The 16,464-nt window shown below is 56.1% G+C and overlaps 1 protein-coding gene across 1 annotated transcript in view; it reads right to left on the reverse strand.

Moving 5' to 3' along the window:
• ATG2A (autophagy related 2A) overlaps positions 1-9,583 on the reverse strand; it is a 21,583-nt gene extending 12,000 nt beyond the window's left edge. Inside the window, exons 1-19 of the mRNA XM_010838015.1 lie at positions 9,126-9,583; positions 6,660-6,822; positions 6,391-6,543; positions 6,166-6,268; positions 5,618-5,753; positions 5,174-5,272; positions 4,780-4,876; positions 4,523-4,687; positions 4,279-4,419; positions 3,483-3,720; positions 3,254-3,398; positions 3,060-3,152; positions 2,460-2,618; positions 2,121-2,364; positions 1,678-1,774; positions 1,421-1,577; positions 575-717; positions 359-498; positions 105-262 (exon numbers count right to left, since the gene is read on the reverse strand). Coding sequence (XP_010836317.1) covers positions 105-262; positions 359-498; positions 575-717; positions 1,421-1,577; positions 1,678-1,774; positions 2,121-2,364; positions 2,460-2,618; positions 3,060-3,152; positions 3,254-3,398; positions 3,483-3,720; positions 4,279-4,419; positions 4,523-4,687; positions 4,780-4,876; positions 5,174-5,272; positions 5,618-5,753; positions 6,166-6,268; positions 6,391-6,543; positions 6,660-6,822; positions 9,126-9,296 — 2,802 coding nt within the window. The 5' untranslated portion in view covers positions 9,297-9,583. The remainder of the gene's footprint in view (positions 1-104; positions 263-358; positions 499-574; positions 718-1,420; positions 1,578-1,677; positions 1,775-2,120; positions 2,365-2,459; positions 2,619-3,059; positions 3,153-3,253; positions 3,399-3,482; positions 3,721-4,278; positions 4,420-4,522; positions 4,688-4,779; positions 4,877-5,173; positions 5,273-5,617; positions 5,754-6,165; positions 6,269-6,390; positions 6,544-6,659; positions 6,823-9,125) is intronic.
• Positions 9,584-16,464: the final 6,881 nt, after the last annotated feature.

Below are 16,464 nucleotides of genomic sequence, written 5' to 3' on the forward strand. Positions count from 1 at the left end.
TCCCAACTCGGAGCAGCTCACACAGGTCTGGTTTTCCTGCCGGTGGGGGCTCTGGAGTCGGGGGTCCCTGCCCCTGGGCTGTCGTCACCTCCTCTATGCCTCACCTTGGTCTCACAGTGGGCAGTGATCCGGCCCTTCAGCACCGTCACCAATGCAGAGAAGGTACTCTGGGAGCGAGGGCTCCGGGACTCACGGGCAAGGGGCCGGGGGGCACCTGATGCCCCCACTGAGAAATGGGTGTCCTCGTCGTCCGAGTCCGAGTCTAGGATGAGATCAAGGAGCTGAGTGGCAGGGAGACCCGGAGGTGGGGGAAGGGTCTGCCCCGGCGCCCGGGACGCCACCGGAGCACCCTGCCTACCCAGCTTGAAGGCAGACTTGCACATCTTGAAGCTGTCTTGCCAGAAGCCCGAGGCATCTGGGCAGCCGGCGGGGGGCGCGGCGGGGGCGGGGGCGGGAAGCAGGTCTGCGGGCTCCCACATGAGCAGGTCATTGTTGATCCTGGGAGGACGGTGGGACACGGCGGTGAGGGGGGCCTGGCCAGGCCCTGGCCACCCCGCCCCGCCCACACCATCACCTGTTGTAGAGGCTCTCGTAGGCCTCCTTGCTGGGCAGGAAGATATGGGCGGCGGGCAGGATCACTTCTAGGCTACAGCGGGACAGCGCCAGGGCCCGGGTCTGAAAGGTCCTCATCTCCTCAGGGTCTCCAGGGATCACCATCTTGAGGGGGAGGGGCGCGAGTGGGGAGAGCAGGGAAGGGGATGCGAGAGAGGTCAGGGCCTGCTGCCGGACTCAGAATCTGCTTCCTGAACTCCAACCATCATTCACATGAGCCTCCTCTGCTGGGATGTATGACAGCCGTCTTGTCTGGTCTGAAGGACTGACTGCATGTGAACCCTGCTCCAAGGGGCCTCATTTATGTTACCTCCTCTATCCTCATGGCAGGCCCTATGGGAGGGGTCGTTACACCCACTCTCCAGAAGGAGAAGCTCATCTGTTGTTCACTTTCTAGGAAGTTGGACAATCCCGAGATGACACAGCCACGGAGGGGCAGAGCCTGGATTTGAACCTAAACCGTTTGGACCAGAGGCTAGGCGCTTAACTGCCTCTCACTCAACCCTCAGCACCTTCAGAGAATAGGATCCCGAGGCCCAAGTGTCCACTGCTGAGAAATGGCTGATGGGACGGGGGCATAACCGTCCCCATCAAGGCCCGTGGCCCAGGGCACTGCCCTCGCCACGGCCCCCACTCTCGGGCCCCACAAGCTGTGGTGTTTCTGATTCTTCACTGACCAGAGACAATGGAAGACATGAAATTCTCACTGGTGCTGAGTCACATGTTATCTGGCCCTGCAGGTGGTCTTATCCCCCTGGCCCACAGCCACTAAGTGGCTCCCAAGAGACTCAGAAGGCCTGGACCTCACCTCTTCCGTCTCGTACATGGTCCTTTTGGAGGAGAAGGGCGAGGGCTCGGGCTCCCGAAGGTCGCACAGGTTCTCAGCCGACAGCTCCAGATCCTCTCCCTTCTCCGGGGCCACTTCCCACGGTGCGTTGAGCTGGGGGTTCAGGGTCACCACTACCCTGCCACGGCACAGGCCTGTCACTGGCCTGCAGGGCCTCCCGCTGCCCTCGGTAGCAAAGCCCTCCTCTCCTGTCTGCTCCTTCCAGAGCCCTGACTTACTGGGGCAGGAAGTACTTGTGCCCAGGGCTCTTGGGATCCAGAGCTTTGGAGACCCGCAGGCAGGGGATGGGCGGCTTCTCTCCATCTTCATAGGTGACTGGAGGGGATAGGGAGGGGTGGGGGTCGTCACTGCCACCTTTCCCCATCTCTTCCTCAACACCAGGTGGGTCAGTGGGGGCCTGGAGCCCTGCCCACGACAACTGTGTTTTATTGTTTATGGACCTGTGCCCTCCCTTGCACCCACAGTCTGCAACAACCCTGGGGTAAACAGTCCACTCTGCCCACTGAGCAGAGAAGCCCGGGGAACGGGCAGTGAGGGCGCCTCACTAAGCAGATGAGGCCTGGACCCCACTCATGACCCAGCCCCTTCTGGGGCCCCAAGCCCACCTCTCCCAGAGGCCTCAGCCCCCTGCCCAAGGGGTTGTCTCCTGGGGCAGTCTTACCATGCAGGTCAGAGCAGGTAAGTTCCAGGCGGGTGGGGGCTGGGGGACCAGGCCCACTGCTCAACTCTGACCGGAACTGGGGCTCAGTCAGCTCCAGTCTCAGCTGCTCAGCTCGCACGGCCCGGCCCGCCCAGGGGTCCCGCTCAGGCCGCAGGTCAGCGATAGGGAAGCGCAGCTGCAGTGTGGCCCGGGGTGCTGAGAGCCGCACCAGCGTGTGCTGCTCGGCTGCTAGTGGGGGCTCTGTCTGCGGGGCGGGGAGAATCAGAGCTGAGGCCACCCCCCACCACCCCAGGAGCAGGAGGATCCTGCCCCGTTCCCCACCCGGGTTGGGCCTCTCACCAGCAGGCCCGCAGGCAGCTCAGGAGGGGGTGTGGTGGCCAGGTGCAGCAGGGCAGCGAGCCGGTCCAGGGCCCCCAGTTCCACATCCGCCTGGAAGTCGGCCAGGTCCAGGGCCAGTTCTGAGTGACAATGGCAGGCAGGTGGGCGCTGGGGCCGGCTCTGAGGGGGAGGGTGCTCAGGTCAGCGAGTGCTGTGTGGCGGGGGATGTGAGGGCAGGATGGGCAGGGGTCCCCTGAGCGAAAACAGGAAGAATACAGAGCCCTCCCAAGTTGTGAGGAGATGAGCTTGGGGAAGGGAGACCCAGGAGGGGAGCAGGGCGTCATGGCCTGCTCGAAGCAGACAACCACGCCGCCCAGAACCTACCACCCACCCCCAGCCCTACGAGCTGGCAGGGCTTTGCCATGAACCAGGAGAGGGGCTGAGAGGATGGCACGCACGTGGCCCAGAGATATTTCAGGGCTCCGGGGTTGGGGATGTGCTCTGGATGGAGCACAGGGAATGGGGTAGAGGGGGGAGCAGGGAGGCACCAGGGGAGGCTGGTGGGGGCAACACCCACAGCAAACAGCCAAGGGCCCCCAGGCCTGGAGTCGGCCGGGTTACCTTGGGCACCCGGCGCAGGGTCTGTGTGTGGCGCAGGTGGGCGCAGGGCTGAGCCGAGGCCTGGGATCGCAGGCTGTTGGGGAAGCTCAGGATCTGGGCAAGGACGGGGAAGACGGCGGGGTCAGGCTGAGCCCCTGCGCCCACCCTCACCTCCGGGCCCGGCCGCACCGCACGCACAGGCTGTCAGCCCTCACCTCTGCGTACTCAGGCTCCAAGGCGCCCCTGGGCCACAGGCACTCCAGCACCTCCAGCTGCCCGAAGTGCACTTCTGTGCTGGTGGCCCGCCGGCCCCTGCTTGTCTGCAGCTCCCAGGACAGCTGCACGGCGGCACCCGTTAGCCTACGGAGAAGAAGCTGGGCGTCAGAAGCGGGGACTTCAGGGGCTCGGGGGTCCCCTCACGCTCAGGCCACCCTGGGCTTGTACCGGACATGGCTGCAAGGACAGGCCCTCTGGAAGCGCGGTCGCAGACGGTGCAAGTCATGGGAGCCGAAGGACCCATCCACGGTGGCATCAAATTCGGCAAAAAAGTGGGTAGTGAGGTCAGGGGGTCCAGAAGACGGGGCAGATGTCTGAAGCAAGGTCAGGGTCACACCCCCCAAGGTCATCTTCAGCAGCGAGTCTGGGCGCAGGGTGTTCGAGGGGGGCACCGGGGCTGTCCTGCCTGAGAGGACAAAGGCTTCACCAGAGGCTCCCCAGAGCTCGTGGGGACCCCAGGTCAAGTGACAGTCAGACACTTCGGCTCGGGGCTGGGAGAAGCCTCGGCCGAGGTGAGCCCTGACTCCGACCGGGAGCTTGGCCAGGCAGGCGTGACACGAAGCCTCGTTATGTCAGACACTGAGTCCAGGCTCGATTCAACCTGCTCAAGGAAACTGGACAAACTGGAGGTGATAAAGCACTTACCCAGTACCTGACACATATAAACTCTCAAACATACAGCCTGCTGGGGTCAGGTCTTATCCCTCACGAGAAGAGAAACTGAGTCTCCAAGAGTTTAAGTACTTGGGCCAATGTCACTGACTCTACCGCCTGAGCCCCCAGGGAATCCCCCGGTGTCACTGCCTCTGAAATCCAGGCTCTGTCCGTCACTTTGCCACCTCCCCTGAGCGTTCCCCCAGAAGCAGGTCACCAACGGTGGACCCCCAGGCCTCCTGCATGCACGTTAGCAACGTGACCCAACACTGCGCCTTCCTCCAGCTCTCCCGGACCTGGGAGGACTCACCGGTAGGGGGGGCTTGAGCAGAGAGCCGGCGGGAGGCTGTGGTACTGTGCACAGAGGAGCCCAGGTCTACGTCGGAGAGCGAGAGCTCGGACACGGCTGAGGCCACACTGCTTGTGAGGCCCGCCATGGAGAAGAAGAGGTCTGTGAGCCAGAGGAAGGGGTCTCAGAGACGGCCGGGCTTGGCCCCCCGAGCCCTGTACCCACACCAGACTCCGTCAATTGCCAGGTCTAGCCCCACACCCACCAGTGCTCTCCAGGTTGACAAGGGGGTTCGAAAGGGGGTCTGGGCTGAGGGGCTCAGTCCCAGTCCCCGCCTGCAGCTGCTGGTTCAGATCCTGTTCAATCAGCCACAGGTCTTCAGCACCGAGCGGGCGGCTCTTGTTCAGCTTGTCCACCAGGCTCTCGGGGTCTGCCGGGGAGGACATAGCCTTGTGTCAGTCCCATCTGCCGGCCCCTTCCCAGCCATCCTCCCCCACCCCCCGGACTACCCAGACACCTCACCTGCAAGGCTCACAGCGCTGAGCAGTTCCTGAAGCTGCTGGAGCTGCCGTGGGGTCAGGAGCAGGTGCAGGGAGCCCAGCTGTCCACACACCTCCAGCTGGGGGAGTAGCGAGCAACCATGGAGCCCACGCCAGCCGCTGCGGCCACCCACCTGCTCTTACCCTGAGGAGGCAGCCTGCCAGCCACCAGGCTGAGCTTGGCCACCAACTAGCTGTGCGACCCTGGCCCCAGCTTGACCACTCTGAGCCTCTGTATCCCTGTTTCCCCAGTTGCCTTGAAGGCAATGAGCTCCCCCCTTCCAATGACCTAGCTCTGTCCCAGGGAATACCAGCTCTGCTGAGAAGGACGCTGAAATGGGGTATACTTCCTTGTCCCCAGAGGTCTGGGGACCCACCTTGGGGCCTGGGAAGGCCTCATTCTGCTTCAGTTTCACTGTCAGCTCCAGGCACCCTGAGCAGCTGCCAATCTGCAAAGGTGGCTCTGGGGGTCCTTCCTGGGAGACGAGATATAGGAGAGGAGGGATCGAAAAGATGCAGTCAAGGTGGCAGTAGTGGTAAAGAATCCGCCTGCCGATGCAGGAGACGCAAGAGACGTGGGTTCAATCCCTGGGTCGGGAAGATCCCCTGGAGGAGGAAATGGCCACCTGCTCCAGTATTCTTGCCTGGAAAACTCCATGGACAGAGGAGCCTGGCTGGCTACAGTCTAAGGGACGGCAAAGCGTCGGACATGACGGAGCGTGCACACGGTCAGAAGGGGTGGAGAAGGGCAGGTGGGTCCAGGGCCAGCAAGGACAGGGATTCGAAGGAGAGAGAGACCGTGAGGACCAGAGTCGGCCCACCTGCTGGGGGAGCTCCTCGAAGTACAGGCGGACCCCCGCCAGCTGCAGCAGCTTGTGGAGGAAGGCAGGAGGCTGGTGCACATCCACCGGGGGCGCCTGGCTTGGGTCTCGCACCGCCTCATCGCAGTACTCCAGTCTGGGGAGTGGAGGATCAGAGAGTGCCTGGGCCACCATGAGCTGGAGTCCCCCGCCACGCATCATATTCTAGAAGTCTGGGGTCAGTGACATCTGGCCTGCTGAGCTACCGCATCGCAGCCAGGCCATCCTGGAACTCCACGGCCAGCCAGCTCTTGCTCCTCAGACCCTCAGCATGTGACCTGATCCTGAGGGCCCAGCACCCTGGCCCTGCACCACCCGGCCTCTGGACACCACTCCAGGCTCCCAGCACAGTCCACCTCCCTCTGCCACGACCACAGCCCAAGCCCACTCAGACTTGCCCTGATACCTCCTAGGAGCCTGGGATGGGGAGGCAGGCAGGGCCAGGGCCATTCAGCAGCCCCTCGCGCCCCTCCCGATTCACAGAGCCCACCTGCTCGGCCTGCCCTTACCTTTGCACGTGGGCCTCCACCGCCACGCCACGCTCCCCAGTGCCCGGCGAGTGCTCCACCCTCACGACAGTATCCAAGAAGGTCACCTTGATCCTCCGCAGTACTGAGGGGTGGAGAGGGGGGTCTCAGGTCAGGCAGAGTGGTGAAGACCAGACAGTTTCCCTGTCAGGCAGCAGGGTGCTGCCTGAGGTCCTTGCGCTAAGGGCCGTGGAAGGGCCTACTCACCAGTCTCGATGGTCTGGGCGAACATCTCCAGTCCTTCCAGGGGCTGCGGTGGCTCAGAGGGCTCAGGCAGCCCGTCCCGCAGGCACTCCTGAGCCAGCTGCATGCTGGTGGTCATGCACGAGGCCCAGCTCTGTGAGTCGCCAGTCCCCGGCCCTGCAGGTAGGAAGAGGGTCTCAGGGCAGGCGGGCCCAGTCAGACCCTGGGTGCCCAGGCCCGCTCCCACTGTCTGCTCCCCTCCCCGCCCCGCCTGAGCTTCACCCGGCTCTGACCTGGGCCCTGGCGGGGTTGCAAGGTGAGCTGGAGGCCTGACACGTGCACAGTGCAGTGGTCGGTGAGCAGGGCAGCCCAGGGCACGGCCACTTCAATGGAGCCCACGAAGCCTTCCACCAGCTCCAGTGGTGACTCCATAGACTCCAGTACCTCATTCACAGACTGGGAGCAAACAGGAGACAAAGCCAGCTCAGGGAACTCCCAAACCCAGCTGTCTCCCTGCTACTGCACTCCTCACCAGGCCGCTCCACCTTGGAGAGTGCTCTTGCTCTCCCATCCCGCCATGTGCTACTTACAAAGTCCTACCTCTGCTCAACTGACCCCTACTCTTGGCTGCCCTGTTACTGTACAGTTCAACACGCCCAGTCTTTCAAACCTGAGGACGGGGGAGCTGAAGGAGGAAGAGGAGGGAGCCAGGCAGAGAGGATGGAAGGGAGGGTTCCAGGCATGGGAACAGCACGTGCAAAGGCCCAGCCGAGACTGCAGCAGCCCACATTCACCTGGACAAGCATGGGGTTTAAGGGGAGTGTCGGGGAAAGGCAGGCAGGGGCTGACCTGAGCTGGAGGGGGACCCCAACTCCACCTGGTGTAGCTGCACCTCTCTCTGAAGCACAAGGCTAGAGCCTCCTGTTACAAATAGAGGGACAGCCCCCTGCACCAGTCTGGAAGCTCCCCGGCGGCAGGAGCCCACCTGCCTTCTTAGTGTGATTCTAGGCACTGTGGTGCCACCCAGAGAGGGCCTCAGTAAACCTCTGTTGGATCCATGAATAAAATACACGGCAGAACCAGAAGGTCCACAGAGATCAAGTGCAAATTCCTTACCCAGAGATCCACAGATGGGGAACCTTGAGCCCTAAACAGAAGGGACTCGCCTAGTCACTCAGTGCATTCTGGGAACTGAGACTGAGACCCAGGTTTTTCTCTTTCTGCTATCGCAGGGTCCCCAGGGACCAGGCTTCTCTGGAGGTCCACAAGGTAGGGGCTGCAGGCCTAGCAGCTTGGAGAAGGGTGGGCATATTGGGAAAGAACTTGCATTCCACCAGGGGTCAACCCCTCCCTGGAGGCCAGGAAGGAAAGTAGCCTAGCTAGGAGTCAATTCACTCCCCAACCAGAGGGCAGGGCAGGTGGGAGTGTAGAAAGACGCAGTCTACAGGTTTGGGCCAGCCTAAGAGGCTGAGGTTAGAGGTCAGAAAAGGTCTTCTGCACAGGGATTCACAGCTAAGAAATGTCACCAACTCTGGGCCTGGGGGTCTCCTATGCTCCACATTTGCTCAGGAAGGCCTGGTCTACCGTAAAGCCCAACTCTTCTCGCCCAGACTATACTGAGGTGAGGCACACTGTCTGCTCCCCTAGAAAACTGAGAAGCCCCTGTCCTCATCGGGGCTTCCCTGATGGCTCATTTAGTAAAGAATCCACCTGTAATTCGGGAGACCCAGGTTCAATGGCACCCACTCCAGTATTCTTGCCTGGGAAATCCCATGGACAGAGCAGCCTGGCAGGCTACGGGGGAGGGGGCGGTTCACGGGGTCTCAAAGAGTAGTATACAGCTTAGCGACTAAACCACCAACTACCACCTGTCCCCTTGCCCACCCCTGTCACTCTGGACTTGAGGGCTAATCCAGTGCCAGCCCTGGTCTTTCACCTCTACGGGGAGGCACCTTTGCAACTTCCCAGGTCAGCTGTACCCTGAGTCACAGCTCTTTACCGCCCCCAGCCTCAGGGCTCTGACCCAGACCTCATTCCTCTCTGCTTGCCCAGAATCTCTCTCCTCTCTGCCTCAGGCCAGACCTCTCCACCTTTCCTCCAGGGCTTTCCTCTAGGTGATGCTACATACTGATGCCCAAGCCCCTCCCCAAACACCCATTTGGTCCATCCCACTCTCCCCAAAGCAGGAAGTAGGCAGCAGAGGCAGTCACACAAAGTGTTGATCAACAAGGGTGCTGACGCGGTTGTTGACATCCATATCCGGAGATGAACACCACCCACTGAGCCTGGGACGAGGGGTCAGGAGGTCAGGGCACCTTTCCCACAGGTGCCCACAGCAGGGTCCTGGACCCCTTCCAGACTTCCCCAACCAGCTGTATGTCCCAACTCTGCCACTTCCCTGGCCTGGTCCCACCAGAGCCCTCTAGTTCCTGCAATCCCTCCTCACCTTCTCCTTAGCCCCTTGACAACACCCTCAACTCTGGCCCCCAATTTGATACGCTTATCCTGGCATTCTCCAGAGAAGTGACATCCGGCTCTCCAGCCTCAGTTTCTCTTCCTGCGAAGAAGAGGCAGGGACCCCTTCCCGTCTAGCTTCTGGCTCTGGACACGGCTGGCTGGGGTCCCTCTGACTCCTGGAAAGGGCCGGACGCCCAAGGCCTCTCCACTCCGGTGCCTGGTCCCTTAGGTCGACCCTTTCGCAGGCAGCCTCAGGCCGCTGAGCTCCCCGAGTCTGACCCTTCCCAGGTTCGGATCCTCACCCAGATCTCCAGATGTATATCCCGCAGGGCAACGCTGCCCTTGTACAGATCCAGGCTGAGCTGGTCCAGGCTGAGGTGCTCCTGGAAGAAGTGACCCAAGTAGTGGTGCAGCAAGTAGCGGCAAACCCGCTCTTTCACACAGTTCGACCACGGCCACAGCCATCGTGACATCTCGGGGACCGCCGGGCCCGGGCCGCTTCCACTCGCCTCTTGCCAGCGTTCCCCGTCCGGTTGCGCTGTTCACTAGAGCCCCCGGCTCACCCCGCCGCTTCTCTTAGTGCCAGGCCGCACCTCCGGACGCCCGACCACGCCCCCCACGCTCACTGCCATTGGTCACTGCAAAGGGCGAGGCCTACTGATTGGCTGCGGGGGCGGAGCCTTCAGGCGCGAAAAAGGGACTGGGTTCCCAGTACGATATAGAGCTCCAGATACTGATTTACGCTTGCGTATAAATTCTGTGTGGGTGGACCTTTAACCTCTCCTACGGGCTCCGGGAAGGCTGTAGCCTGAGGTGCCAGCCCTTCAAAGGAATGCGCATGTGCCGACTCTTCCAATTGGTACTTGAGGTGGTTGTGGAGGATTTAAAGGGACAGTGTCCCATTAAACTTAGTAAAAGCTTTCTAGAGGACCACTTGGTGTCAGAGCCCCAGCACTCATCTCTAGAAACAATTAACTGAAAACATTTGCATTTTGAGCATTACTTTGCTAGCGTGTGAGATGCTTTTGAACTGTGGTGTTGGAGAAGACTCTGGAGGGTCCCTTGGACTGCAAGGAGATAAAGCCAGTCAATCCTAAAAGAAATCAGTCCTGAATATTCATTGGAATATTAAAAGAGAAGAAGAACTAAAGCGCCTCTTGATGAAAGTGAAAGAGGAGAGTGAAAAAGTTGGCTTAAAACTCAACATTCAGAAAACTAAGATCATGGCATCTGGTCCCTTCATGGCAAACAAATGGGGAAAAAATGGAAACAGTGGCTGACTTTATTTTGGGGGCTCCAAAATCACTGCAAATGGTGACTGCAGCCATGAAATTAAAAGACGCTTGCTCCTTGGAAGAAAAGTTATGACCAACCTTGACAGCATATTAAAAAGCAGAGACATTACTTTGCCAACAAAGGTCTGTCTAGTCAAACCTATGGTTTTTCCAGTAGTCATGTATGGATGTGAGAGTTGGACTATAAAGAAAGCTGAGCGCTGAAGAATTGATGCTTATGAGCTGTGGTGTTCAAGAAGACTCTTGAGAGTCCCTTGAACTGCAAGGAGATCCAAGCAGTCCATCCTAAAGGAAATCAGTCCTGAACATTCAGTGGAAGGACTGATGCTGAAGCTGAAACTCCAATACTTTGGCCATCTGATGTGCAGAACTGACTCATTGGAAAAGACCCTGATGCTGGGAAAGATTGAAGGCGGGAGGAGAAGAGGACGACAGAAGATGAGATGATTGAACGGCATCACCGGCTTGATGGACATGTGTTTGAACAAGCTCCGGGAGTCGGTGACGGACAGGGAGGCCTGGTGTGCTGCAGTCCATGGGGTCGCAGAGAGTAGGGTACGACTGAGCAACTGAACTGAAGTGATTTGCATTTTGCAAAACACTTAACCTTTCTCTATCTCGTTCAACCCTCACAGCAACCCTCTAATGTAGAGACTATTGTAACCATTTTATAGAAAAGGAAACAGATTTATAAAGGTTGCTATGAGCCCATAATGAAGAAGGTCTCACCTGGAATGCTTGAGAGGAGATTAATGCATCTTCCCTTCTCTTTGTACTTGGTCAGGCCTCCAGCGTCTCTCCCTATGAGAATAATAATAACTTTTAATATCTCTTATCCTAAAATCCAATAAAGAATGGATTCTAACCCCCTTGAGCAGGGGTTTATTATTTTGTACAGCCCTTGAACCAAGAATGGTTTTTACATATTAGAATAGTTGGAAATAATCAAAAGAAGAATAAGATTTCATGACCTAAATAGCGTATGAAATTCACATGTGTCCACAAATAAAGTTTTAGTGGAAGATATCTATGCTCATGTGATTATGTACTCTAGGGCTGCTTTCTTTTTAAAAATTTTAACGAATTTGGCTGCGTAGCTGCAGCACGTGGGATCCTCCTTGTGTCATACAGCCCATGGATTCTCTATACGCAGTGCAAGCTTAGTTGCTCCTCAGCATGTGGGATCTTAGTTCCCTGACCAGGGATCGAACTTGTGTCCCCTGCATTGCAAGGCAGATTCTTAGCCACTGGACTAGCAGGAAACTCCTTGGGACTGCTTTCTTGCTACAGCAGAGTTGAGTACTTGAGACAGAGCCCTACAAAGCCTAAAATATTTATTTTCTGGCCCTTTACAGAAAAATTTGCCCACTCTTGCCTTACAGGTTTGGTCACACAAGATCCCTTACATCATGATGACTTAAGAGATACTCACAGGTAATTATAATCCCATTTTAGCCTTACAAGAGAGATGAACTCTACTGAAATCTAAAACCAAAAGTTGGCCTGAAGCCGAAAGTTCAGGGATCTGGATTCCAATTCCAGCTCTGTGTGGCCTCAGGCAAGTCACTGCTCCTATTGATGAGACTGTTTAATCCCTTTAACCTGGGTTTGGGTTAGACAGCTCAGTACCTGAAGAGTCTGAAGAACAGCCTCTGAGAGAATTGTTAGAAACACAAGGCAGGCCCCATTCTAGGAGGCCAGCTAATAAGATGCTGCTCAGAAGATGCTTGTGGAATGAATTAAGAGGTCTGCCTGACCCCCATGTTAGGCCAGGAGCAGGGCTGTGTTCATCAAGTGTTTATTAAATTAATAATAAAAATAACAGGGCTTCCCTGGTGGTCTAGTGGCTAAGAATCTGCCTGCCAATGCAGAGGACAGGGGTTTGTTGACCTGAAAAATAGCCAGAACCTAAAAATCGAGGTCCTCCCCTGGACAGCAAGGAGATCAAACCAGTAAATCCTAAAGGACATCAACCCTGAATATTCATTGGAAGGACTGGTGCTGAAGCTGAAGCACCAATACTTTGGCCACCTGATGTGAAGACCCAACTCATTGGAAAAGACACTGATGCTGGGAAAGATTGAAGGCAAAAGGAGAAGGAATCGACAGAGGATGAGATGGCTGGATGGCATCACTGACTCAATGGACATGAGTTTGAGCAGACTCAGATAGAGTGATGGACAGAGAAGCCTGGCGTGCTGCAGTCCATGGGGTCACTAAGAGTTGGACACGATTTAGAGACTAGACAACAACAAAAATTGCGAGTCATGTTTTATCTGGGAGACAGCATTTCAGGTGACCCTGAGAGAGCTGTTTTGAGGAGTTTGGGTGGGGAATCAGGTTAAACAGAAGTTTGCAACAAAGGGCAGATAGTCTGGACATCAAAAGTATTTTTGTGAATTAGAGAAGACCAGAGTTCCCAAGTTAAGGAGTTAAGTGCTTTTCTCTGTATGGGGAGATGCAAGAGTCTGGCCTCACTGAAATCATCCCTTTCCTGTGCACCTCAGCTATCTAGGGCCAGTATCTTGTGCTTTTCACTTCCTGAGTTCCTCAGTGCTCAGCGTGGGGAGTGGCTGCAATCTGATGGCCGTTATGTCTCAAGTATTTTTCTCTTTCCTGAGTGCCCTTAGGGCTCAGGAATTCACATTTGGAGACTGGGAATCCTGATGACTGTGACATCCTTGCAGACTGACATGGCAGGAAATACGCCATTTCTCAGGTTGGATCCCTGGTCTGGGAAGATCCCACATGCCGCAGAGCAACTAAGCCAGTGCACCCCAGTTACTGAGCCCGTGCGCGGCAACTACTGAAGCCCGAGCATCTAGAACCCGTGCTCCACAACAAGAGAAGCCACCGCAATGAGAAGCCTGCGCACACAGTGCAGAGTAGCCCCCACTGGCCACAACCAGAGAACGCCCATGGGCAGTAACAAAAACCCAGCACAGCCATAGCTGTAGCCCATCAGGCTCCTCTGTCCATGGAATTCTCCAGGCAAGAATACTGGAGTGTGTCAGTTCAGTTCAGTCGCTCAGGGTTTCCATTGTTTCTCCATCTATTTTCCACGAAGTGATAGGACTGGATGCCATGATCTTAGTTTTCTGAATGTGGAGTTTTAAGCCAGCTTCTTAACTCCTCTTTCACCTTTATCAAGAGACTCTTAAGTTCCTCTTTGCTTTCTGCCATTAGGGTGGTGTCATCTGAATATCCGGAGAAGGCAATGGCACCCCACTCCAGTACTCTTGCCTGGAAAATCCCATGGATGGAGGAGCCTGGTCGGCTGCAGTCTGTGGGGTCGAGAAGAGTCGGACATGACTGAGCGACTTCACTTTCACTTTCCACTTTCATGCATTGGAGAAGGAAATGACACCCCACTCCAGTGTTCTTGCCTGGAGAATCCCAGGGACGGGGGAGCCTGGTAGGCTACCGTCTATGGGGTTGCACAGAGTCGGACATGACTTAGCAGCAGCAGCAGTAGCATCTGAATATCTGAGGTTATTGATGTTTCTCCTGGCAATTTTGATTCCAGCTTGAACTTCTTCCAGCCCAGCATTTCGCCTGATGTACTCTGCATGTAAGTTAAATAAGCAGGGTGACAACATACAGCCTTGACGTACCCTTTCCCCAATTTTGAACTAAGTCTGTCGTTCCATGTCTGGTTCTAACTGTTGCTTCTTGACCTGCATACAGGTTTCTCAAGAGGCAGGTAAGGTGGTCTAGTATTTCCATCTCTTTAAGAATTTCCTATAGTTTGTTCCACACAGTCAAAGACTTCAGTGTAGTTAATGAAGCAGATGTTTTTCTGGAATTCTCTTGCTTTTTCTATGATCCAACAGATGTTGGCAATTTGATCTCTGGTTCCTCTGCCTTTTCTAAAGCCACCTTGAACATCTGGAAGGTCTCAGTTCACACACTGTTGAAGCCCAACTTGAAGGATTTTGAGCGTTACCTTGCTGGCATGTAAAATGAGCACAATTGTGCAGTAGTGTGAACATTCTTTGGCATTGCCCTTTCTGGGGATTGGAATGAAAACTGACCTTTTCCAGTCCTGTGGCCACTGCTGAGTTTTCCAAATCTGCTGACATATTGAGTGCAGCACTTCAAAGCATCATCTTTTAGGATTTGAAATAGCTCAGCTGGAATTCCATCACCTCCACTAGCTTTGTTCATAGTAATGCTTCCTAAGGCCCAGTTGATTTCACACTCCAAGATGTCTGGCTCTAGGTGAGTGATCACACCATCGTGTACAACTAATCTCCTGAACCTTTCATCTTGCAAAACCGATATTCTATACTCGTTAAACAGCAACACCAAAATGAGTGAATTTTGTGGTGTGTTAATAATATCTCAGTAAACATGATTTTAAAAATAATTTTCAGGCTTCCCTGGTGGCTCAGTGCTAAAGAAACTCCCTGCCAATGCAGGAGACATCAGTTCAATCCCTGATTTAGGAAGATTCCACATGCCTTGGAGTGACTAAGCCCTGTGCACCACAACTATTGAGCCTGTGCTCTAGAGCCTGGGAGCCACAACTGCTGAGCCCATGTGCCACAACTACTGAAGCCCTTGCTCTAGAGTCCGTGCTCTGCAACAAGAGAAGCCACCATGATAAGAAGCCCTTGCACTTAAACTGTTTATAGAGAGTAGTCCCTGCTTGCGACAACTAAAGAAAAGCCTGCACAACAAGGAAGACCCAGGACAACCGAAAATAAATATTTAAAAATTATTTTAAAAGTCTTTTTCAACTCTCCAACAGCCATGTAACATTGTATCTATTTTGAAATGCAGTTCAAAGGCTATTTCTTGCAGGAAATCTTATGTGTGTCTTCTACTCTTCAGTGCCCCAGTCCTCAATCTGAGGGTTGTACAAAGCACCAACCTTCCATGGCCACTCTGGCCTGGAGACCCTCAGAGTCCAGAGCACTGGGCCGGGGACCTGGGCTGGGGGTCTGGAGTTGGTGTGCTCCTGACTTAGGCTGGGAGGTGGGAGCCTGGGCTGCGGTCCTGGATTTTGATGGCAGGATATGTAATCTTGGGCAAAGCACTTCTCCTCTCCACTCCTCGGGGTCCTCATCTGGTTGTAGAAGGTTTGGTGGGCCTCCCCTCCCCCAGCTTTTTCTGTAGGGGTGTTGGAGAAGCTTCATCTCCTAAGCCTGGGAGGTGGGCAAGGAGGAGAGTATGGGCTTCCATTTGACAGATGAAGTCACAAGGGCCAGACGGACAGGCCTACCGAGCAAAGGATTCTGCTCTGGATCTCAGCCTGGCTAAACTGCAGCCTTTGCTTTTCATTGCTCCGGTAGGTGGGCACCCTTTGGGCACCCAGGCTCCCTCTGCAGCAGGTAAGGTGGCTGGGTGGTTCCAAGGCAGCAGAGTGGCCAAGAAGGCCTAGGGCAGGATGAGGAAGACTCTGTAAAGGACCCCAGCCCCTCCCTGACTTCATCGCCAGGTTCCATTGCCCATTCCTGGTGCTCCATGGACCAGTTGTTCATTTGGGCGGAACTTTTGGGTGGAGATTTCGCAGTATAGGGTAGGAGATGAAGTCCAGGAGAATGAAGGGTGTTGGGGTCCAGGGTGCTAGGAAAGGGGCCCAGGACTACAAACCGGGAACTTTTGGCAGGAATGCCAAACTCCTGGAATTCCACCTGTGCCTTGGAGTCCCTGCAGCAGGGTTTTGAACAAGAGACCCCAGGAGCACATCTTAGGTCCCAGAGAGGCTGGGAGTTCCATCCAGAGAGGCTAGCTTGCTGGGGTGGTGTGGCAGCACCAGGGAGCACCTCCAGCTCTGATGCTTTGCCACTCCTAGGCTGGCCCTTTAAATCCAGACGATGATGTCACCTTAGACAGCAAGGGAGGGGATGGGGACTGCAGGCTGAGGAAGGACTTCATTTCCCAGCAGCCTTGGAGGCACCACACCCCTCCCAGCAGGCACTGACTCACTGCAGACTATTAACCAGTCCAGTGCCATTTTCTACTGGTGTTTTAAAGTGTCCGGCCATTCTGGAGTGAGAGTGGCCTTCCCTTGTGGGTGGAATGCCTGGGGCACAGATGGAGCAGGGCAAATCTTTGGGTGTGACAGAGGATTGGGCCTCTTTGCTGCCAGAGTCCTGGCATCGCCCCCAGCGTCCTGGTGCAGACTCCTGAGTCGTCCTCTCTCCGTGTGCACTCTCCCTTCCAGAGCCCAGGAGCCCAGCCCCAGTTGGACCCCGTCCCACTCTGCTTCAGTCTTGTCCCCTGGTGCCCGCAGGGATTACCCCTTCGGTCAGGCAGCCGCTTTAATTAGTGCAGGGACTACATCTCCCAGCTGCCCCCGGCGGGAACTTCCTGACGCAGCCCCCCTCCCCCGCCCCCC

This window comes from Bison bison, unplaced genomic scaffold, assembly GCF_000754665.1.
Source record: "Bison bison bison isolate TAMUID 2011002044 unplaced genomic scaffold, Bison_UMD1.0 scf7180017864089, whole genome shotgun sequence".
Lineage (NCBI taxonomy): Eukaryota > Metazoa > Chordata > Mammalia > Artiodactyla > Bovidae > Bison > Bison bison.